We start from the raw sequence: 22,871 nt of genomic DNA on the forward strand, positions 1-22,871 counted from the left end.
CTGAAAAGCGTACGCAGAAATGGAGAGAATAGCAGCTTCCTCCTGCATTGCTCCCCGCTTCCCCTTTGCTTTTCTCTCTTCCCCCCGCTACTAAAAGCACTTAAAGATACCCCCGGTGCTACCTGTCTCTCCTGACATGCGCCGCTCTGCTCTGCATTCCGCCTGCGCCCGGGTGCACAGTGGCCTCGGCTTCCTGCCGCTGCAAAGACGAACATGATAGAATAAGGAGGGGGGGGGGTAAACTAGAATAAATTGCATCGTGGATTGCAACAGTCGTGTCTCCTGAAAAAAAAATAAATAAAATGAAAAAAAATAGGAAAAAAAAGAGGAAAGAAAAAAAGGGAAAAGAGGAGATGAATAGGAAAAAGGGGAAAAATAATAAGAATTGACACCTCCCCGCCTGGCGCGGCGGCAGCGCCCGCCCCCGCGGGGCCGCAGCCCGGGCCGCTCGGCGCGGGGCGGCGCAGGGCCCGGGCCGCTGCCAGCCCAGGGCCGCTCCGGGCTATTTCGGGCCGCGCCGCCCCCCGCTCGGCCCTCGCTCGCCGGGCCGAGCCGAGCCGGGCCGGGCCGGGCCGGGCGCGACCCGCGGCAGCGGCAGCAGCCCCAGGTGCGTGAGCGCCCTCCGAGGGGGATGCGGGCGGCGCGGCGGGGGCTGGAGCGAGAGCTGAACGCGCTGGGGCTTTTGGGGGGGCTTTGACAAACACCCGCTTTTCCTCGCTGGCTAACGGGGAGCGGGGGGGAGGAATTTCTGCAGGGAGGCGGCACCTCCGAGCCGCAGCCGCGACGGCGGCCGGGGCTCCCCCGTGTCTCCCGGGGCTCCCCCGGTTCCCCGGGGCTCCCCCGTGTCCCCGGGGCTCCCCCGTGTCTCCGGGGCTGCCCTGTGCCCTGCCAGGACATTCCCATGTCCTTCGCACCCCCACGTCCGCAGGGAGGAGGCTCCGTGGCCGTCCCAGTGGGGGCTTCCAGGGTGGTTTTCCAAGAAAAAAAATATTTATTCATGTATGTGCATATGTGTATTTATATATATGCACACACACGTATATATATATGTATTCATGAATATATATATATATATATATACACACACACACAAATATATATATTTGCTGCATGTTGCCCTGGGCCTGTCAAGCTTGTACAGCCACAGAGGTGACAAGGGGCCCCTCAGTGCCCCCTGCTCCTGCCCCCCCAGCCCAAACCCATCCCCTAGGCCTGGCATTGGAAGCTCCCAAGGCTCTGAAGGGGATTTTGCTGCTGTTGTTCCTTTCATTTTTTTGTTTGGTTGTTTTTGTTTTGCTTCTGGCTGAAAACACTCTCTTTTCTCTGCTCCCCGGGGGTGCCTCTCGTTTAAATGCCAGCCCGGACTTGGTTTGGTGGTTGCAAATAGCTCGGTCACAACATTTCCTGCAGCTAAGCCTCGTAAATTAACCCAGCTGTACCCAGTGGCTAGTTGGAAACATTATACGCAGAGAGAATAGAAAACTTTTATATATATTTTCCCCATCGTCACAACATTGCCATTATAAGTCACCCGACAGCAATATCGGCATTTATCTTCATCAGGAAAAAAAAAAAAAAAAAAAAAAAAACCTGAATATTCCAAAGCCTCCTGGGAGGTTTTGGACACAGATGGGAACAGCCCGCGCAGCCACCGGGGAAGCTGGCGCCGGCCGCTGCCCTGCCCGGCACACGTGCGCGGGGCCATCCAGAAATACCCCGCGTTCGCTCGCGGCCCCGTCTGACCCCACAGCCCCGAGGCGCCCCCGGCTCCAAACTCCTTCTCCTTCCTCACCCTTTTTAACTTCATCTTAGACATTTTTCTTTAAACCCTTCAACTATTTTTTTTCTCAGCTAAGGGTTCTAGGGAACATCCACACGCTAAAAATACTATAAATAGTAAACATAGCAAAGAGTAGCGTTAATAATGGCATAATAAAGGCCCTGAGGAGCTGTTAGCAGCTCCCCCAGGAGCTCCAGGCCTCCCTCTGGCTGCGTTTCCGCGATCCCGGCTCCCCCATCCCCGTTTGCGCTCCCGGAGCCCGCGCTGCCCTCCGCGCTCTGCTCCCCTTGCAGCTCCCTGCAGAGTGAGGAGCGCTCCGCACGCCGCCCGCAGCCATGACCAAGGAGGAGGAGCTGCCGGACTGGACCTCGTCTAAGGAGTTTTATGAAAAGTATGAGCCGAAGGAGGTGCTGGGCAGGTAACGCATGGTTTCTGCAAACCACCCTTTCACGCGCTTCGGTACCCCCTCGAAAGAGCATCCATTGGGAATTGCATTGGAGCCGGAGTGGCCCAGCAGTCAGAAATGGTGCTAGGAGCATCCTCTGCCCCTCGAGACCTCCCTGTGCCCAGGAGAGCGTGGCTGGGTGAGATGCACGGGCTCCCCTGCGGCTCCAGCACCCAAATGCCATGAAGTGTTGTGGAAGTATAAGGGAGAAATATAGCAAGAAATGGCAAGACCCCACAGCGCGTCCACATCATCCTCATCACAACTAGATGTTAAAAAGCAGTTAAACCAGGCAAAATTCGGAAAGCCAAACCATGCCGTCCCTTCTGCGTTGGTCCCGCAGGGGGGTGAGCAGCGTCGTCCGCCGATGCATCCACAAGGTCACGCGGCAGGAATACGCCGTGAAGATCATCGACATCACGGCCGGCAACATCTCGCCCCAGGAGGTGCAGGAGCTGCGGGAAGCCACCTCCAAGGAGATCGACATCCTCCGCAAGGTCTCGGGCCATCCCAACGTCAGTAAGTCGGGCACCGAGGCAGCCTTTGCTGCTGGGGGGGTCCCATGAAGCGCTTGGGGGGCTGAAATCCCTGCTGGGCAGAGTGGCTGCTCTCCCTGATGGGTGGTGGAAGTTGCTTTCTCGTGGAGCAGAAATCTAGATGGGAGCCCCCAAACAAGGAGCTGGAATTGGAGCAGCTCCGGCAGCACCTCCTCCCTTGAGCCCCAAACTCAGCACCTGTGAGCACGGGGTTGGATACGGCCACCGCGATGCCGTGGATCCCGCTCCCTGGTGTTGCGTTTGCAACCTCCAGTACGAGCAGCGCCGTGGCCACAGCTGCCACCGGCCCAGGGACCTCGCTCATCTCCTCCCCATCTGCCAGCCCAGCTGCTAACGAAGCCTGAACACAACGAGGGGTCGGAGCAGCAGCGTTTTGCCTAGGATGGGGCCAGAGCGGGCACCAAGCCCGCACCGGGCTCGGGGCGGGAGCGCATCGCGCTGCACCGCGCTGACCGCTGCGCTCTCTTGCAGTCCAGCTGAAGGACAGCTACGAGTCCAGCACCTTCTTCTTCCTCGTGTTTGACTTGTAAGTCCCACATGCACCTCTGCGACCAGCGTAAAGTGCGGGTGGAAACGGCCTCGGTGCCCCGCGCCGGCTCTCGGCCTCCCGGCGCTGCTGCTGCTTCCCAGACGCCGCTGCTCAGGTTTCCCCTAACCTTTGACAGGGCCGTTACAGATAACCCGGGCTATTTATATTTCCTCTGGCAGCACCCAACCGGCCTCACTCCCTATTTGCATTTTACACCATTTTTTAGGGATTTTTTTGCCCAGACACCCCATGCGGGCCAGGGGGCAGCTTGCAATGGCAATGCAGCTACCCCTCTGCTTTGCCCCATGCAGGATGAAGAGGGGGGAGCTCTTTGACTACCTCACAGAGAAAGTCACGCTGAGCGAGAAGGAGACCAGGTAAGTGGGGATGGCGGCAGCCGGGGCCGCGTGCCGGGCCGGGCCAGGACACGCGCTGGCCCCGTCCGCAGGAAGATCATGCGGGCGCTGCTGGAGGTCATCGAGTACCTGCACTCCATCGATATCGTGCACCGCGACCTGAAGCCCGAGAACATCCTGCTGGACGACGACATGAACATCAAGCTGACGGACTTTGGCTTCTCCTGCCAGCTGCACGCCGATGAGAAGCTCAAAGGTGGGAGGCCGGTGGCGGCCGCTCGTGCGTGCCCAAGTTGTCCTCCCTGCCCACTCTCACGGCCATGAGGGGACCCATCAGTCCTCTTTCTAACCCTTTGAGAAATTAATTAACAAGATGCGTTGAGTTGCTGCAAACACCCCATGCGGCGCCGCTTGGGTTCGCTAACACACGTGCCCTTCCGTGCAGAGATCTGCGGCACGCCGGGCTACCTGGCGCCCGAGATCCTGCATTGCTCCATGGATGACGAGCACCAAGGGTACGGCAAGGAGGTCGACATGTAAGTGAGACGCGTCCGCGCACCGCAGCCCTTGCCGGCCTCCTGCCCTGCCGCTCGATCCCAGCGGGTCGCGGTTCAAGGCTCAGGGAGGGTGAAGTGCTGCCTGGGCCACACGAATCCCACCAATTCACACAGCTTCTCCCACCCCTGGAGAGACAGAAAGAAAAGAAAAAAAAACCTTCCAAGAAAGTTAAATAAGCCAAATACCTCCAACTTGCAGCTCCACAGCACCAGCTCAGCTCCAAATCCCCCAGCTCTCCCCCAAAACAGGCAGCTCCCCTGTTCTCCATCAGCCTGACGAGCCCCAGAACAAGCTGGGCCTCCCTGATTAGCAGCTGAGCGGGGCCGTTTGGTCCCGTTGTTCCGGCTGGGGGGACGCGGCCGCGCGCTGTCCCGTGCCGCGGGGCTGGGGTGTCGCTGCTCCCGCAGGTGGAGCACGGGGGTCATCATGTACACGCTGCTGGCCGGCTCGCCGCCCTTCTGGCACCGCAAGCAGATGCTGATGCTGCGCATGATCATGAGCGGGAACTACCAGTTCGGCTCGCCGGAGTGGGACGACCGCTCCGACACCGTCAAGGACCTGGTAGGGGCTTCCTAGGAGATACCCTGGGGGGGATGTTGCCCTTGCTGCTCCTGCGGGAGCTCGGGGCGACGCCGCAGCCCTCGGTGTGGTGCTGGGGTCCCTCACGGCGCCGCCTTCCCGCAGATCTCGCGCTTCCTCGTGGTGGACCCGCGGCAGCGCTACACGGCCAGCGAGGCGCTCGCCCACCCCTTCTTCCAGGAGTACGACGTGGAGGAGGTCCGGCACTTCAGCCCCTTCCGCAAATTCAAGGTGAGGTTGGCGTCGGCCCCGGCCCATGTGGCCAACAGTGGCACCGCATTTGCTGCCCTTTGGAGTTTCTTGGTGCATCCAGATTTTGCCAGTATTGAATGGCCCTTCTGTCTTCTCACTTTCTGGCACGTCCTAAGGATTTTTGCACAGCAAGGTTTTACAAAAGAAATATAGCTGCTAAGAAGTAGGATTAAATAAGAAAAGAGTAAAAACTCCCCCTGCCAAAGAAAAAGACTTTAAAAAGAAAAAAAATCACTTCCCAGGGGAAAGCAAAGCACAGCAAACATCCATAAAACAGAGGTATCCTCTGGTGCCGATAGAGCCTGCACTTATGTGCATCACCCATCATGCCACAAGGATGATCAGGGGCCTGGAACATCTGCCCTATGAGGAGAGGCTGAGGGAGCTGGGCCTGTTCAGCCTGGAGAAGAGAAGGCTGAGAGGGGACCTGAGCAGTGTCTAGAAGTACCTCAAGGGAGGCAGTGAGGAGGATGGTGCTGGCCTCTTTTCAGTGGAGGCCACTGATAGGACTAGAGGTAATGGCCACAAACTGAAGTATCAATAGTGCCACAGGAACTTAAGGAAAAATTTCTTAACAGTGAGGGTGACAGAGCACTGGAACAGGCTGCCCAGAAAGGATGTGGAGTCTCCTTCTCTGGAGATCTTCAAACCCGCTTGGACGCAGCCCTGTGCCACGTGCTCTAGGTGACCCTGCGTGTGCAGGGGATTGGACTAGATGATCTCTAGAGGTCCCTTCCAACCTTGAGCATTCTGTGATTCTATGTGCGGGATGAAGTGAAGGGTGAACTCGGAGCCCCCTCGTGTCGCTCACCAGATCTAACAGCACAGCTATCCGCTCGGTCCCAGGAAGCGGAGGGAGCCGCTGGCGCGCGGCAGGGCCCCGCTGCCGGCTGCGAGCGGCTCCTCTGCTCCGCAGGTCATCTGCCTGACCGTGCTGGCCTCCGTGCGCATCTACTACCAGTACCGGCTCGTGAAGTCGGTGACACGGGAGCTCGTGGTGCGGGACCCGTACGCGCTGAAGCCGCTGCGCAAGCTCATCGACGCCTGCGCCTTCAGGACCTACAAGCACTGGGTGAAGAAGGGGGAGGCGCAGAACCGGGCCGCCCTCTTCGAGAACACGTGCAAGGCCATCCTGCTGGCCCTGGCCGCCGAGGAGGAGCTCTTCTGAGCGCCGGGGCCGCGCTGAGCGTACGAGGAGGGTTGGGGAGCGGGCGAGTAAAACCTTTGGAAAACAAGCAGCCATTTCTTCCGCTTTGTTTTAGAGAAAAATATCAGCAGCCCGTAGAGCTGGAACAAGCCATAGCTCCAAGTGCTTTCTGAAAAGGCAGAGATCTTGCAGCAAAGGCTCTGGGCGCCCGGCTCCAGAGCTGGCCTTGTTCTTGTTCCCAGGGAGTCACTGCAGAGCAGGGCGAGAGCAGCACCAGGAGCTGGTGTCCTCACGCACCTGTGAGGTGCTCCTCACAAGCTCCTGTGAGACTGGGTGACAGAAAGACGGAATTAGGCAACTTTCCACCAGCTGGGAACAGCCATCGCAGTGAGCCAGGAGAGCTCGCTTTCCACACAGAGATATTCCTTGCAATGGCAGACGAGGCTCTCGCTAGGAGTGTCCCAAGCAGCCTCGAGCTGTGGGTACAAACCTCTGCCCATGGGGAGCTGCGGAGCGGGGCCGCGCGGCTGGCGCAGGGGTGTCCCTGCCTCCTTCGCTGCCACCTCCTGGGGCTGGGCCACAGCTCCTGAACCTGCTCCTTCCCTCCAGGTGCCAGGGGACACCCCAGCTCCAACCCGCTAAGCACTTAGTATGGAGCAGAGCTTACACCGAGCAGCAGCAAATTCATTGCATAGTTCACACTGACCCATGCAACTCGGGCCATTTTAGGATAAATTATTAATACTCCACAGCTGATCTATAGCTCTTACCTATGCATAATGTCAGAGAGATTTGGTTTATTGATTTGTCATCCATGTGCTTGGAAATGAAGCCAGGCTGTTTTAGGGCTAATAAAGAGACCCTGTTTTGCTTAGCCCGGGTTGCTGAGGATTTGATATGAAGCCTCATGGTGGTGGTAAGGACAGGTCTGGTGCTCCCGTTCTGGCCTCACATTTCGGTTTTCCTCAAGGCTGGTTACAGGAGGGAGATGAGGAGCTGTCAGGGCGAGTGCGAGACACCACAAAGCCCAAAAGCAGGGGTAGGCGGAGAAGCTTCTGTCTTAACACTGAGCACTGGTGGTCTCACACACATGCCCCCCTCTGTCTTGTTAAAAAAATAAAGAGAAATGCAATACAAGAGGACAACTGGACATTAAAGACACCCCCCTCTATCTGTCATTCTTAAATCCCATGCAGTGCCCAAGTATTCCAGTGAAGAAAGGACTTTTAGCTGAAAGTATTTGTTTTCAATTTTTACAATTGGCTAGTTTAATAAAGTTTGACTGCTGGAATTACTGTTCATCTCCACAGGAGAAAATGCCTCCAGGTCTTCCCAAGTGAACTCCTCAGAGCTCAGTTCTGGTCCCACTTTGCTTTGCTTTGTGTTTCTGTATGTCAGCAGCACAGCGGAAACTGAGGTTATCAGAGGCTGAATCTGGTGTGTTCCCCATTCTAGGATGAAAAAAAAAGATATCCAAAGTTATTGATAGATCATAATTAACACTCAAATCATTTTATGTGACCCTGCACAACAAACTATGAACACCTTCCACAGCCTGAAGAATTCCCAGCAAAGTACTAAATACTCGATGGATTATGCACTCAATTTGAGAAGCATTTAGGGATGTATTTATAGCAGTAAAATTTTTAGCATAGTATGTTTTCCTAATTGCTTCTCAAAAATGGAGTATAATCTGGCAATCTAAAATGCCTTTTTATTTAATCAAGGGATCACAAATCACTGTGAAACAGCACTTGGGCACTGCACACACCCACCTTGTAGTAACACGGGCTTTGTGGTTCGCAGATCCATCTGCAGTGTCAATCCAAGATGCACCTCTCAAGACCTGCATTTTCTGAGCACGCTGCCTCGCTGCAAGCCCAGGAGCTACGTATTCCGAGGCCGTCCATTCCCAAGTGTTTCCTAGCAGATCATAGAGCCCTGAGACAAAGGATTGCTGTATTAGGATGATGAGAGCACATAACACAAAGACTGCAAAAGCACTTTGCCACGTGGATTTTCAATGCAATACTCCAAGTATCATTGAAAAAATGTGGTTAATGGCGAGAGCAGAAAGCCCCTATTTACAATTGGGCCTTTCACAAACCTCTCAGTTTAGATGAGTCTCATCATCTCCCATTGCATAAAGAGAGAACGGCATCTGCCTCCCTTGAGTTTTTCAGATAAGTCATATGATATTTTTGATAGCTCACAAACAACAAAATAATTGACTGCTATTAAAAGCATAGAACGGGGTGGTTCGTTGAAGTTCATCTGGTGCACCTCAGCCAGCTTCAGTAGCAGCCATGGATGCTCCTGCAAGGCTCATTGTTACTCCCTCAAGATGCAGCTGTAATCCATCCCATCCCATATTTTAAACTCTGCTGCACCCATGGGATTTAATAATCATCGTTGAATGGATATTAGCAAGCAGATGCCAAATCTAAAAACCAAAAGAGGGCTGTTCCACACCATAGTTGTTTTGAGGAGAGAATGCTGTCACTGGTGAAACACCGTGATAACCATCTTCAGCCGTGTCAACCCCTGGGAAACTGCCCTGTGGGGAGAAAGATCATTCTAAATAAAGACTCACCACAGAGATGATAATAAATCTTGATCTTTAAGAGAACTGTGTTGTACTTAAATAGTGGAAATAATTTTCTGTTGCAAATTAGCTCTACATAACCTTATGTCCAAGCTAGCAGATCAACCATTTAAAGCTCTCCCAAGGGAGAGAGAATCCAATTTGCTAAAAACTTTGTCTGAATAGATCCATTCTTGAAGAAGTAAAATCACAGTCTCCCCAGGGAAAGCAGGGTGAGGCTGCTCCATTCTAAGGATGCTTTGGGTAAAGTACCAGGAGATGATTTTCAGCACTTTGCAGGTAAGTCTGTACTGCTTCGCAGTGCCATTCACAATGCTTCAACAGTCACATGAATTCTGTGACTGTGTTAAAAAACCATCATCAGAACCACTCAAACAGGACAGTTTATAGGATCTTACCTGCCACAGGTTGGTACGGTTTGGCTGGAACTTATTTCCCCAGGGATATATTCTTTCTGTCAACAAGAAAGAGAGGCAACCAGTTATTCCATGCAAGTCTGGCCAACTATTGAATTTTGGAACTTTTAAAAATGGGCTTTTACTGCTGTCCTTTTCTGCTCAGCATGGGACACCAAGAAGAGTTATATGAGTGATATCTAGTGGTGCAAATGTCACCAGTGGGTTAGAGGGGAGAACAGGAGCCACAATGTGGAAGACACAACGTCCCATTTACAAACCATTGCTCTTACCAGGGAGTCCCATGTAGCTACTACACCGCAAGTACTCACAGGATTGCTGTATGCCAATACCATCATACAAACCCGTGAAAGGGTATTTTTATCTGACTGAAGTGGTTCAATTGGAAAAATGGATTGAGAACACAGACAAGCCACTATTTAATTGACTCTCAGAGCAAAAAGAGATTCAGTCCCCTGGATTAAACTCTGAAAACATCTCTATATGCAGACTTGAAAAGCTCAATGAGTTTGGTAAACCTAGCATGACTTGATGACTTGGTTTGGTTTAAGAAAAAAAGTAAAGATTTGTCTTACGTACGCTCTAGGCCTCCCCTAGCAGCAAATTCCCACTCTTCCTCCGTGGGAAGCCTCTTCCCTTTCCACTTGCAAAACGCCTGCGCATCATTCCAGCTCACATGCAAGACCGGGTAATCCAGCCTGTCTTTTATACCAGAGCCAGGACCTGAGGGCTGTAAAGAATGGCATTGAACAGATTATAATCGATTTTATGAACTTCTCCAAAAAAGGAAATAAAGGACAGTTTGGAGCAAAGTGGGGAACCTGCGGCAATGGCAATTGAGATGTGGTTTCTCCTCTCATTTTTATTCAATAAGTTCAGTGCTCCTAGCACAGTCTGCCTCTACCCTCAGCACACAAAGGACTCTCCGTGACTGATTTTAATGTAGCAAAAGTTTCTACAATCCATTTAATTTAGCACTAAAATGATGAGGCCCACAATCATAGAGTGCTTTTGCCAATACATTTCTACTAACACTGCCAGAACTTTGAAGTGTATGGTAGGGTTAGTGGTAACATTTCATGACATTCAGAACAACTTTTGTTCTGAATTAATAAATTCGGGGAAATTAATAATATTTACTTAATAAACTTCTGTTTATCCATACCCAAATCTCCCATGTCCCAGGCTGGTCCTAGACTGCCCATCTCAACACAAAGGTGTAACCAGCCTCCTTGGAAGGGTAGAAAAGCTCTACTCACCTGTCGCCAAAAAGCTTTGTCTATAGGCAGCCACCAAGGCGCGGACTGAGAAAAGAAATGACACCAGATTAATGCTAGATTGGTGACCCCCATCCAAAGCCATGCACCCCCCAGCTATCCTATAGCAGCCATGTACAGGGAAGAACGCTTGTTAGTCTGGAAATGGTTAAATTCTATAGTTCAATGTGCTTTAGAGTACAGAACCTAGGCTTATCCGCTTTCAAAAACTTATTGTACTCAGTACTTATTATTTCTGTTTTAAGATTTGATGAACAGAATTCCTTGAAATGTGCTTTACTTTCTCCCAGCGTATTGGAACATCTAATAAAAGTCAAATGTGACAGTTTGGAGAGGACGTAAACAAAAGGGGGGCTTAAAGCAGGACGCACTTAGTCCTACTATTGTCAAAAGCAAAACAACCCAGGACAAACTGAAAAGGCCAGGGTGTTAAGGGAATGCTGTCTCCATCATCATCATTGAAAATCATCCCCTTGGGGTGTAGCCCATCTGTTAAAACCTTTCAGGTTTTAAGGTTCCAGGTTGGATTTACCTCCAGTTTTTGGGTGACTTTTTTTTTCAGCTCTTCAGATACGAAATCCTCAAAGACAAAGCTCCAGCCAAATGCTTCTGCTTCAGTTTTGTATTTCTTTTCTCTAACAAACTCCCTGGCATAGATATAATATGCTCAAGTGTCTGGGTAAGAGTTCTTCAAGAGTAACGCTACCAAATACAGCAATTTACACATGCAACAGAGTTAGAGCAAGGCAAACACAGAACTGCAGTTACCATGAATCTGTTCACAGTCCCAGTTCCTCCCTCATACAATGAGCTTAATAGATTTTTAAAGATAAAATTGGTCTGATTTGTACCTGTTCGCAAATCTGCTTGTCAGTTTTTATATTACTTTTTATGGGTAAACTAATCTTACACTTTTATCTTTACAAACTGTTAACAATTGCATAGATCAAAAATTCCTTAAAGCCACTAAAAGCTACATTTACTACTACAGATGGATGTGCTCCCAAAACATAGCAAATCCCCTATGCTGTTGATACCTGCCCTACTTCTGTCCCATTTTCTTCCTCATAGACTTTTTTTTTTTTTTTTTTTAAATTCCAAGGCAGCTTTTAGATGCTGAAACCAGCCCAGGAACCAACAGCTTCAACACCCACATCCTTCCAGCAACCACCTGGGCTATCGCAACTTTGCAAACCGAGCAAATCGAAGCCTTTGATCTTACCTGAAATCCCTGTTTGTGATGGGGTATTTGTCAATAGCAAATGGCTTCACAGTCACCTCTCTGACTGGCCCTTCTTCATTTTTATTCTCCTGGGAATTAGATCCCATTTGAAACTTCCCACCAGACAGCTGCACCATGTCCTCATTCTTTCCAAAAGCTAGAAAGGAAGTAGCTTAGTATGAAAATGGTCATTTTTAAACATAAAAGCACAAGACAGCACACCTTCTCTGCCAAACGGCCATTTTACACACTAGAAAAAGGATGCTTTACAGTAGTTCTTAACAACATTTAGTATTTATATAGATATCTATATTTGAAAACAGCCTTTATTATAAGGCATTTTCAGTTTCTCTCTTGGAAGAATAACAGCTCCAAGCAGACCAAATCAACAAGACAATTCCTTCAAATAAATGGTTTTCTACAACTGGGAATAATAATAAAAAAAAATGAACAGGAGAAGCAAAAGTAGTGTTAAAGCCCTGCTGCAACAAGGTTGAAGAACCCCAGCAGAAATAGCAGAAAAAGCAGCACGAGCTCGGGCTCACCTTGCAGGGCTCGGCTGGGGTCTAACAGGCAGCAACAAAGCACAAGCGCCAGCTGCATCTTCCCGGGAGCAAATCCGGGCGGCATCGGGAACAGGAGCCTGCGAGAAGCAAAAGGAGTTAAGGAGGAGCTGCAGGGGTTTGACCCAGAAGAGCTCTTGCTGCATGCAAGTGTTTCCGGGCGCTGCGCTGGGGAATGCAGCAAAGCCCTTCCCCTTCCTGCGCTGCTGGGCTTAGTGCCAGAGAAACTAAAAGTCCCTTTGACAAAACCCTTGGAAAATAGCCCCAATTCCATAAGGAGAAACACATATGCCCCTTTGTCCTCTCACGCTGTCCCAGGCTGCTTTTTGGAGCACCCTTTTGAGGCAGGTTTTATGGTTCTTTCTCTATAGTAAGAAACTGCTTGGAAGTATCTGAGATAAAGCGTGCACGTGGAGATGAATTTGCTTTTAGCTGCATTCCCGAGTGTGAAAACACAAGCGTGTTAATGCAGACACAGACCCCGCACTGAAGTTCAGCTACCTCTTGTGGTAACCTTGAATTACTGTGCTATTTGCAGCTTTTTAAACATGCCTACTTTAACCCTTTTAAAGCAAATAAACTGTTTTGAGTTGCAAGAAGCAAGCACAAAGCCATGAAATAATTAGTTTAATCCAATAGGGGAAAAATTCCGGATCCAAATCTTGCCCTCTGGAAGCATGCTGTTACTCAAGGACATCAGAAAAAGCAGTATTCCATGAGAATGGGAACTCTGCCATGTTGAGTTTGGGATCTACAATGAAATCCCCAATGCACAACAGAGCCGGAAAACATCATCAAGCCCTGGACTCCACTGTTCACCAAGGTGATAATGAGAATACTAAGGACCAGACCTAAGGAATGCAGCGTATTAAATAACTGACACAAGTAAAGCACAGAACATAACAGTTTATTGGGTAAAAAGGACAGCAGCTTCAGCTGTATACTGCAGTGAAATTAAGAATAAATAATTGATTTTAGAATCAAACATTTGAGTTGTTGCCAATATTTTGAATGGCCATGTTAACCAAAGGGTGCTTCTAGTTACAGCTGTGAAATTTCCGTTGCTGCGAAAATCCACGAGAGCTAAGAGAAGGCTGCTTTAAGGTCGACTTCTTCAGTTATTCCTTGATGACCACCGCTGATGGAGGCAGATCCACTTCAGCCTTTAAGGGATGACATCCCAGCTCGCATAATTTCATCAACCAAGAGAATATTGCTAGCAATCACCGTGCTAGAAATATTAAATAAAGAGTGTTAGAACATCTTTCAATACAGTTCATCAAAACAAAAAAAACCCACAAAACAAAACAAAAACTTGATCCCAAATTACTTCAGTTGTGATGATCTAACTCCCACTACAATTTAAAATGAAGTTACTATAAAAATTACCATGAATGAAGCAGTTGCTTTTTAACATTATAATTATCCCAAATCCCAGCCGCTGCAGCTACCATTGGTTCACCTGGGAAAGAGACAAAATAATCTTTAGTAATCACTAACTGGTTTCCTTCACTCAAACTATGACATTCTGCTAACATCTCATGTTACTTGCTACAAACATGAAGTCTTACTCCGTGTGCTTCACCTTCACAGAAAGCTTTAGCAGAATGATGATACATATTTTACAGTATACAAAGACCGACTGCGGCAGTAGCTCATCGTGCTCAAGTATTTTGCTTTTTCACACAGAAAAACTGTAACTGCAACATTATGTTTCAATGAGAGAAGCATGAGGTTCTTGCTGAATAGCTACCAAATGATTACATGAAGCTGAACCAGGCAGATTTGTGTGCTTCAAACAACCTTTGTGTCACTCAGAAGCATTTTTTTAAGATTTCAGAGTTACTACACCAAGCTACTTTTACTAAAGCATCATGTATTTTAGAAAGGTTCTTACCAGTATTCAGATCAACTCCAGTAAGTTGCCCTGATTCTGCATGTTCTGTCTGAACCTTCACCAGAGTTTCTTGGGGATCATAACCAGAGTTCTGAGCGAGAACCTTGGAGAGAACAAAGACATCACTTCAGATATAACAGAGTGAAGCAGATTGCCACAAAGGTGTCTTTTAGAGGGCTTGCAAGCCACTTCTTCCAGGAGTTCCTTATACCTTAGGAATGATGAGAAGAGCATCAGCAAATGCTTGAACTCCAAGCTGGGCTCTTCCTTTGACATTAGGTTTATGCTTAACAAGAGCATTAGCTACTGCCACTTCTAGCGCACCTGCTCCTGGAACCACACACCCTGTAAGAAAAAAACATTACTGAGAAACTATACAACTTGTACTGTAGTTGGATCCCTTCCCTTACAATATACCAGTATTAAAGAGTATTCACTTTACATTGAAATATATTTAGCTTGATGCACAACTGCACCAGCTATCAGTCAGGCCAACACAAATTCAGCCATTTTGAGATGAATCTCGACAGAACTCTAAGTCCTTAACACGGAAAAGTGAGTACAGACTTACCATCCTCAATAGCATTTTTAACAGCACGTAGACCATCTCTAACTGCATCCTTGATTTGTGTCAGTGTGTGCTTATTTGGTCCCCTGATCAGCAAGGTAACGGAGCGAGGGTTGTCACATTTCTCAATAAAGGTGTATTTCTCTTCACCCTACAAGAGTCATGCACTTTGTGTCATACATTTGGTTTATCAACACATATACACATATATATAAACATATATACACATATATATAAAAAAAACTCACAAAAGGAACACACTTTCAGATTCAGCTCTGAAGTAACAAGTTTTCAGGAAATGATGTGAAACTAGGTATGTGCTTTTCTTTGCCAACACAAGGTTATGCACATTAAGAGCCTAAGAGCATCTAACAGAACTGTATTTCTGTCTTCTCAGCCCAACAGATTTTAAAACCTAAAATTTTCCTATTGTTATTTCCATGTTATGACAAGAGCAAATATCCAGGCAGATATTTGCATCTTGCATCTTTGCACCATCTGCAGAGGTGTATTTAGCTCAGACACACTTACCAATGTATACTCATAGATGAGCCCTGCGTGTCCCAGACATTCCGGGGTGAGATCCTCTACAGAGTTCATGGCAGTACCACCACATGCAAGGGTCAATCTGAAAGCATTTATACAAGTTAACATTTGTTTTAAACTCAGCAACTTGATTTTGCTTAAGTGGCCTGTTATTCATAACTATTTCAGCACACAAGGTATGGTACTTGTTACATTTGGATCTAGACTACCTGGTATTACTCTAGTAAGAGTCAATGGATTGAAGTAGATTCTTAAATCAGTGTGATTCCTTAAAGGTGGCGTCAAGCCAGATCTGATTAACTGCATGAGTTTAGAACAAGATATTACTCCTCCAAAGGAACTGACCTTTCCATGTTCCTCCTTTTAGCTCTGCGCAAAGCAACTATTCCTTCTTTTGCAAGTGCATCCAAGGAAAATGGGTCAATTCCCTAGAAACAAAGCAAGGGACTATCAGAAAAAGAAAACACTGAGAAACATTCGCCCAGTGTGAAACTAATGCATAAATTATCCCTAGATGCTACAAAAAATAGCAACAGAAGCCTCAAAATGCAACCTCCCTCTTAAACTAGAATAGAAACTACATAATATATAAGTACATCAGCCCGAATTATTTTTTTTAATCAGAACAGCACAGAAATGAATCTAACAGAATGCAGCTTGCCAACACCTCATTTGGCCAACACCAAATTCATTTTCTAGTTAGTTACTGCACCTATTCATCTTACCTTCTGGTTGATCACAACAAATCCTTTATCTGAATCACCACAGACTCTCTTTTTCAAGTCTATGATTTTTTTCACTCTGTCTTCAATGAATTTTCTTTCTGCTTTTACAAGCTTCTCTCTTTCTTCTGCACTTTTATAGAAGAATCCAGAGTTCACCTCTCTGAAGGGAAGGGACAACCAGAAGAGTAAACAATAAATAATTGTCCTCTATGCTGTAGAAATAAACTCAAAAAAAGATTAGGGACTGCCTAAGGAAGTCTTTCAGTAAGATTTTAGCATATTATATTCCATTATCCCTTCTACACTACCTGCCTTAAAACAAAAACAAACAAACAAAAAAAAAACAACAACAAAAAAGACAGGAGTATTTTCTGCTCCTGACCTTTCTGCTGTATACTTACGTTTTCTCATATTCTAGAGATACATTGCAAGTAAGAACATAAACATCTTCCACTCGTTTCTTCATGTCAGGATGGCGAGCACCATGGTCCAAAACGAGCCCCCTGATCAGCCTGAGAAAGTAAAAAAACATTTTCTATGTCAATATAGAGAAAATATGCCTTTCATGAAAGTACAAACTGACGGTCCAACTAGTCCAGCATGAACTGCCCATATGCTCAGGCTAGAGGTAAACAAAAAGTCGTGTATCCCACTTTCACAGGCATGCCCATTTCCAAACAAAATGCATACCAATCTGTGTGTGAAAAGGGAACATGTTCTTGCATAGTGTCTGACTGCATTAGCTACTGGAAAAAGCTAATGCAGAATTCGTCCATGCCACTGAGGTACATTTAAGAACCTACAGACTTTTCAACTAAATTAACTATAAACCCATTTTCATTTGCCTAGTGCATATTTTGTACTTGTAGTAAGCAAATCTAAGATACCATCATGTCACAAAAGCATTGTTACTAAAAAAAAAACCAACATATAGCATTGTTAGGAGGCAAATTAGCAGTGTCATTCACTGCTTTTCAAGATGTCTCATGTGGGGGAAATCAAATTTAGTGATTGGGCAACTTTTGCCCTCTAGGATCGGCCATGAGTTGTTATTCAGATTTCAGGAAACTGCTAAATTGAAGCTCAAGGGTATTTGTTTCATTCTTACGTTGTGTCCGTTTCAGATTTGTGCTTCATCTCCATAATCTCCACCATGTAGAGATCAATGGGCTCATCTGGTTTTCTGATTGCCAAAATAGAATCTACTACGGCCTGTAATAAAACAAATACATTAGCCTTTTTCAGAGCAAGATCACAACATTCCACCCACCTTTCACCCCAAGAAGTACCCAGTTTAAAACCTGAACTTCTTCACACAAAAACAGAGAACATATGTACACTTGCCTCTGTTAAGACATCAGCAAGCTCAGTGTGGACTTTAGTACGAAGGGATGTTCTGGCAACATCCATAAGGGTGTCTCTGTCCATTTCCTTGGTTACTTTGACTTGCTCCAAAACTTCAAGTGCTTTTTCCTTTGCAATCTCAAATCCTTCTGCTACTATTCTGGGGTGCAAGCCCTAACGCAAGAACAGCAGATAAATCATTAGGCAGTAGGACACAATATGGTATTTTTTGCAAGTGGAAACTGTGGTTTCAGCACTGCATCCAATGTTGAAACACAGGGAATCCACAGAGAGAGAAGAGAATGTACTGTACTTCTGAATACATGTAAAAGGAATGACAATCCTTCTAATGCAGAGGAAAAGCACAGATTATTCTAGCACAGAATTAAAACCAAGGGAACTACAAAGCACACTTGGGTGTTCACTGTGCAACAGGAACGTTGCTAACATGCAAGCCTTGCTAGCATGCAAGCAACAAAACTGTTTAAACTCAACAAAACAGCCAGAAACAAGTTCTGCAATGTACTCATTTTAAGTAGAAACGTACACACACTTTCACACTTGATTTATGAATATTAGCATTAAACAAAACGAAAGTTGAACGGTCTCAGGTAAAGCTCTTCATTCATTATCACCTTTGATGGAATTGCTGCATACATACCTCAGAAATGTAGAGATCTGCCTGCTTTAGAAGTTCTCCGATGATCAAGACATTTGAAGTGGTACCATCTCCCGTGATGTCATCCTGTGCTGTTGCTACTTTGGCTATCAAGGAGGCTGTCGGGTGTTGTATTTGCTAAAGAAAAGCAAGAAGCTAAGCAACAAACCTTGCTGAAAGGTTGCTGAAACCTTAATTGATCTGAAATCAGTTTGAACAAAATATTTAAGGACTAGTTCAATTTTTCTGCTTTATGTCAATTCACAGGATTCAACAAGTTAGAAAAAACAAACAAAATAAAACCCTTTAAGAATAAGTATCTTGTATCAATACAAGTAACACTAAGTTTCCCCCCCAGACTGTGCATTCAAATAGAACAATACTGAAATGACCAAGAGTGAAGGGTTTGCTTGGATACGAGCAGTACTTCACTTGCCAGACTCCCCCCACTTTTTGACTCCATTAGGGATCAGATACACCACCATAACTATACTGCTTCTGACATCTAGACTAGCATGTTTACAGCTAATTTAGGGATCCCTGTACTTAATTCTGCACTTTACCTATTACATGTTTGGTTTATCAATCCTTTGACAGTTTATTTTTCCTTCTGAAAATGAATATTCAGATAGTTTGTTCCTTGACAGCTCCTCTACTGAAATTTCATGCAGTAGCACACTAGTATTTCAGCCATAAACACAGCAGGAATACCATTCCTATCTGGCCAAAGTTCACAACCACATATGACCTTACGGTACTTACACAAATAGGCCTATCAATTTAAGCAACACAGGCATCACTTTGCATCTCCAGTTGCTGACTGGGGAGTATTTCAGCATCGTTTGAGGCCTACAAACCTACAGAGCAGCCGTATTCATGTTTGATTGAAAATTTTTACTTAGTAATTCGGCTTAAAAAGAAAGGGAGATCAGCAGAAAATGAACGTAATAATTCATGCTGTTACTCAGTTTTTATCATTCTGTTTTTAAAGTGTTACTTCTAGCTTGAAGTAATTTATTTGCCAATCTTTTCCTGTCTGCCAGAAAACTGTTTGTCTTCATTATTTTATGCATCAGTAAAACAATTAATTGACCTGGTGGAACAGTTAACAAGGGAAGTGTGGGGCACAATAAAACTTAATAATAACAGGGAAAACATCCCACTCTGGATTAGGGACACTCAGCTGTGACCCAGCCACATGGCAAGGTGGCACCACCCTCCATGTAACCTTCACTCACAGTAGGGAATCTGTGATATAACTTCAGGCTTGGCAGGAAAGTGATACAAATGAACAGCATCCACCACTCAGATTTGAGCATCCTTTAAGACACAAACCTAACAAATTGAACAACCGCCCCACTCCATTATCTTAGACCTGGCCAAGAACAATAAAGGCATGCTTCTTCACAGTTTTTACTGCTTTTATTTTACTTATAATCCCATTAAAAAAAAATCCCTTCTTACTGCCAAATGAAGGTGTAACCTCTGCCCAGTATTTACCAAACAGCACCTATTTGTTGATTCTCCTCCCAAGGGACATCTCCTCTCATGCACAGGGCCAAGCACCAGCGGTTGCAGGGGCTTGGCAGGGGACACCGCACCCCCCACTTCTGCCACCGGACCCCAAAGGGCCAGGGGCACCTTACAGCTCCCGTAAGGCTCCCTCCCACATACACGCCCCAGACAAAAAGCAGCTCACCATTTCCTGGAGCAGCACGTTGCCATCTTTGGTCAGCTTGATGTCCCCAGCTCCGGACACGAGCCTGCGGGGGACACGCACGAAGCCTGTGAGCAGACACCCCGTGCCCGGCCTAGGCCCCACTCGGGCCCCTTCCCCATTCATTCACCCCCGCTCTTTGTCCCCCGCCACATGGCAGCGGCCGCAGCCTCATACAAGCTCCCCCGCCACCCCCAGCTATAACGGCGGATCCGCGCGCTCTGAGGCATGTGGTGAATTGGGGAGAGACACGGCGGGGGGGGGGGGGGGAGACGCGCAGACATCCCCCTCCCCACACCCCTGCGGACTCCCTCACATCTTCATGGTGCCCTTGGGCCCCAGGTTGGTCCGCAGCACATCCTGCAGCCCGCGCGCCGCGCTGATGTTCACGGCGAGCGCGGCCTGAGCCCGCGCCACCTCCGCCTTGGGGTTCACTGCCTTCACCGCCATGGCTGCTGCCCGCGCACGCCGCGCCGGAGGAAGGCGGGGGCGCAGGCGCCGCCGCGCCCGCCCCTTCTAGAACACTCCGGCGCGCGCGCGCCCTCATTGGCTGCACGGCGCCACAGGCGCGGTCCCATTGGCTGCGCGGCGCGCAAGGCGCGGTCCCATTGGCTGCGCTCCGTGCTCAGTCCCGCCCCCGCCGGCGGCCGTTGGTAGCTCGGGGTTGGCGGCGCTGACAGGAACGGGCGCCCCTGGCGGGCGGCGGCGGCGGCTCCTGCTCGCTGCGCGGTCACGGCAACTAACGCGGGATTTACAGTATCGCAAAACGGCTGAGGTCGGAAGGGATCCCTAGAGATCATCTAGCAAACCCTCCGGCTGAAGCAGGGACACTAGTTAGTCCGTGCATATGCAAACGAGGTCCTTGGTGGGGCATAGTCGCCTCGTCCTTCCTCCTGCTCCTTCATGTGGTAGCAAGCACCCACGGGGTTCTTGGGACCGTGCGAATAAATAATTAAAATCACTGATTTAACATTAGATTTGTGGAATTAATAGCTAAACAGGCTGGATTAATAATCAAAGTGGCTTCTGGTGAGCATCCAGAGCGTTGAGGTGCATCGAAGCCCTTCGGAGGTGGAGAAAGAGGCCTGCTGAGGCCTGGCCCACGTGGTTCTGAACCATGGCCAGGTTTCCTAGCAGCCTCTTCATGTGGCTGGTGGCTGCAAGGACCTGCAGATCCTGGGTGAGGGATCTTGAAGTGAGATCCCTTGGACTGAGATCCTGTGGAGGGACTGTTGCCACCTCAGTTTCTACCTCTCGAGAGTTTTGGGGGGAACCTGAGTGAAAGGGCTGGCGAGTGAAGCATTGAGGTGGATGCATGGCCTCCCTGTGCTTGGCAGGGGCCTCCAGCACCTGCTGCCCTGCTCCCTCTGGAACAGTCTCTCCGGTTTCCGGGCAAAGTGCCACCCTGCACCGAAGCGCCCCGTCATCCCGCTCTGAGCAGGGTATTTCTTGAAAATTATGTTCATGTAGAGTTCTCGCTATAGAGAACCAGGCACGGCTTTTTTCCCCCCCTTTTCTCTTGCTGTAATCATTAAAAATAAACATTAAACATTGCAAAATGCAGGAAATCACACTTAGTATTTCATCACGGGGACCTGGAACTCTCCTGTTAATGTTTATTCTCCATTTTCGCAGGGATGCCACAGGCCTGCTGAAAGCAAAGCAAAATGAACCAAGGCCGCAGTACCGATGTCTGAGATTTCAATGCGAAGCTGCAACACACCGGTAAAAATAGTGAAATTCCCAAATGCTCCAATTCTGCTGCCCAAATATTTTGCTATTCCTGATATTGATTTGTGAATCTCCCTCTTCTCCTGGGGCTGCTTTCAGCAGAGGGCAGCCTCGACCAGCGCAGCACGGGCAAGCGCACACAGCGATTTGTGACCTACCTGCTGCTGTGGGTGACCTGTCTGGGTGACAGGACCTATTTGTCCTAAGCACAGAGCCAGTGCGGGACCGTTGCTCACGATGATTTCTCCAGGTTGCAGCGGAGGCAGCTGCAGCCTTTGGGCTTTGGCCATTTCCCAGGCAGTCGAAGCTCTCTGGGTGGAATTCGCACCGCAGGAAAATAGTAATTTTGGCAAAGTTTAGTTTGCATTTTGCTTTTTTTTTTTCAGAAAAAGAAAAGCTTTTTAAAAGAAATTGCAGTCCTTTGTACAGATTACCTCCACATCTGACATGAATGGAGAAGTTTCTTAAATAGTGTATGAAAGTTAGGTGATGTTCTTGCATTGACAGTCTCACAGTGAGAATTGTGCTTCAAACTTCTGACCATCCTCCATGCATACTTCTGTGTGCTTCTTTCCTGGCTTATATGTTCGAGGATTGTGTTTTTTTACTATTATTTTGCAGCACTTTTCTGATATCAGTACAAGTTTTTCTTTATTCGTTAGTTTTTAAATTGTAGCTATTGGAACTGTTCTGCATAGCTTTTTCTAGCGCAGAATAAAAATACAAGACAGATGCTAATTTGGCCTCATTGCCCATTGAAATCCATGAAACTGTGAGAAATTACACCAGATTAGAATCCGTAACATAATACTTAACTGAATTAAAACTAAGGCAAATATTCATAAACTATTCAGTGACCTTTCTCTTAGTAAAATCATGCAGTGCATATTTTGGTAAAACAAAACAAAAAAAGAAAACAAAAAAATGCTGCAATTCTCAGTCAAAGCAGTTTCATCATTATCGAGGTCTATTTTGTTTAAACTTTATTCACAGACATGATTCCTGAAGCTCTTCTAAGGCATCCTGCCCTGACACGATAAAACTAGCAAACAGGAGCAGACAGAGCAGTGAACCCTGTCACCCGTTCTGCAATAAAGGGACTTGGTACCAGATTTTTCTGATGCACGAAGTTACTAATAAGATGCTTCTATTGCCCAAAGTATGGAGAACATCTGAAAAGCAAGAAAGCAAACAAACAAACAAAAAGGAGGACTTGGGAGGAGATGCACATGTAGCTTGTGCTTTTAATTAATGCACATAATTCTGAGAAGTGATACTGCTGGAATTGCCAAAAAGATCATGCGTAAAATGTGACCGGTGCATTCGGTGGTGCAGAACAAGCTTCCAAGACGGGTAGCAGTCATAAGACTCATATGACAAGTGAATGCGGGAAGCTAAA

General features: G+C 47.6%; 3 protein-coding genes and 2 non-coding genes across 5 annotated transcripts; 1 reads left to right on the forward strand and 4 right to left on the reverse strand.

Annotated features, from left to right (window-relative positions):
* Nucleotides 1-2,099: 2,099 nt before the first annotated feature.
* On the forward strand, nt 2,100-6,289 carry PHKG1 (phosphorylase kinase catalytic subunit gamma 1). Its single transcript, XM_010214686.2, has 9 exons — nt 2,100-2,198; nt 2,569-2,744; nt 3,254-3,308; nt 3,623-3,688; nt 3,760-3,923; nt 4,113-4,203; nt 4,633-4,786; nt 4,910-5,035; nt 5,973-6,289. The coding sequence occupies exons 1-9, from the start codon at nt 2,116-2,118 to the stop codon at nt 6,222-6,224; spliced, it is 1,167 nt and encodes a 388-aa protein (XP_010212988.1). The 5' UTR covers nt 2,100-2,115; the 3' UTR covers nt 6,225-6,289.
* A 1,153-nt stretch (nt 6,290-7,442) lies between these two features.
* On the reverse strand, nt 7,443-12,430 carry SUMF2 (sulfatase modifying factor 2). The gene is made up of 9 exons (XM_010214685.2): nt 12,269-12,430; nt 11,724-11,880; nt 11,034-11,148; nt 10,484-10,528; nt 9,804-9,954; nt 9,207-9,262; nt 8,676-8,760; nt 7,979-8,144; nt 7,443-7,654 (listed from the first exon to the last, which is right to left on the reverse strand). The coding sequence occupies exons 1-9, from the start codon at nt 12,351-12,353 to the stop codon at nt 7,549-7,551; spliced, it is 966 nt and encodes a 321-aa protein (XP_010212987.2). The 5' UTR covers nt 12,354-12,430; the 3' UTR covers nt 7,443-7,548.
* Nucleotides 12,431-13,424: 994 nt separating this feature from the next.
* CCT6A (chaperonin containing TCP1 subunit 6A) lies at nt 13,425-20,232 on the reverse strand. Its single transcript, XM_088530057.1, has 14 exons — nt 20,058-20,232; nt 19,724-19,787; nt 18,028-18,162; nt 17,367-17,540; nt 17,131-17,234; nt 16,424-16,534; nt 16,023-16,182; nt 15,643-15,725; nt 15,283-15,379; nt 14,755-14,902; nt 14,395-14,528; nt 14,184-14,286; nt 13,676-13,748; nt 13,425-13,517 (listed from the first exon to the last, which is right to left on the reverse strand). Exons 1-14 carry the CDS (start codon nt 20,189-20,191, stop codon nt 13,445-13,447), a joined length of 1,593 nt encoding a protein of 530 aa, XP_088386183.1. The 5' UTR covers nt 20,192-20,232; the 3' UTR covers nt 13,425-13,444.
* LOC148593654 (small nucleolar RNA SNORA15) lies at nt 16,665-16,800 on the reverse strand. The gene has a single exon (XR_015913665.1). It is a non-coding gene; the product is annotated as a small nucleolar RNA SNORA15 (small nucleolar RNA).
* On the reverse strand, nt 17,667-17,798 carry LOC148593655 (small nucleolar RNA SNORA22). The gene has a single exon (XR_015913673.1). It is a non-coding gene; the product is annotated as a small nucleolar RNA SNORA22 (small nucleolar RNA).
* Nucleotides 20,233-22,871: the final 2,639 nt, after the last annotated feature.

Source organism: Tinamus guttatus, unplaced genomic scaffold, assembly GCF_059628265.1.
Source record: "Tinamus guttatus ecotype Peru unplaced genomic scaffold, ASM5962826v1 Tinamus_guttatus_pri_ptg000356l, whole genome shotgun sequence".
NCBI lineage: Eukaryota > Metazoa > Chordata > Aves > Tinamiformes > Tinamidae > Tinamus > Tinamus guttatus.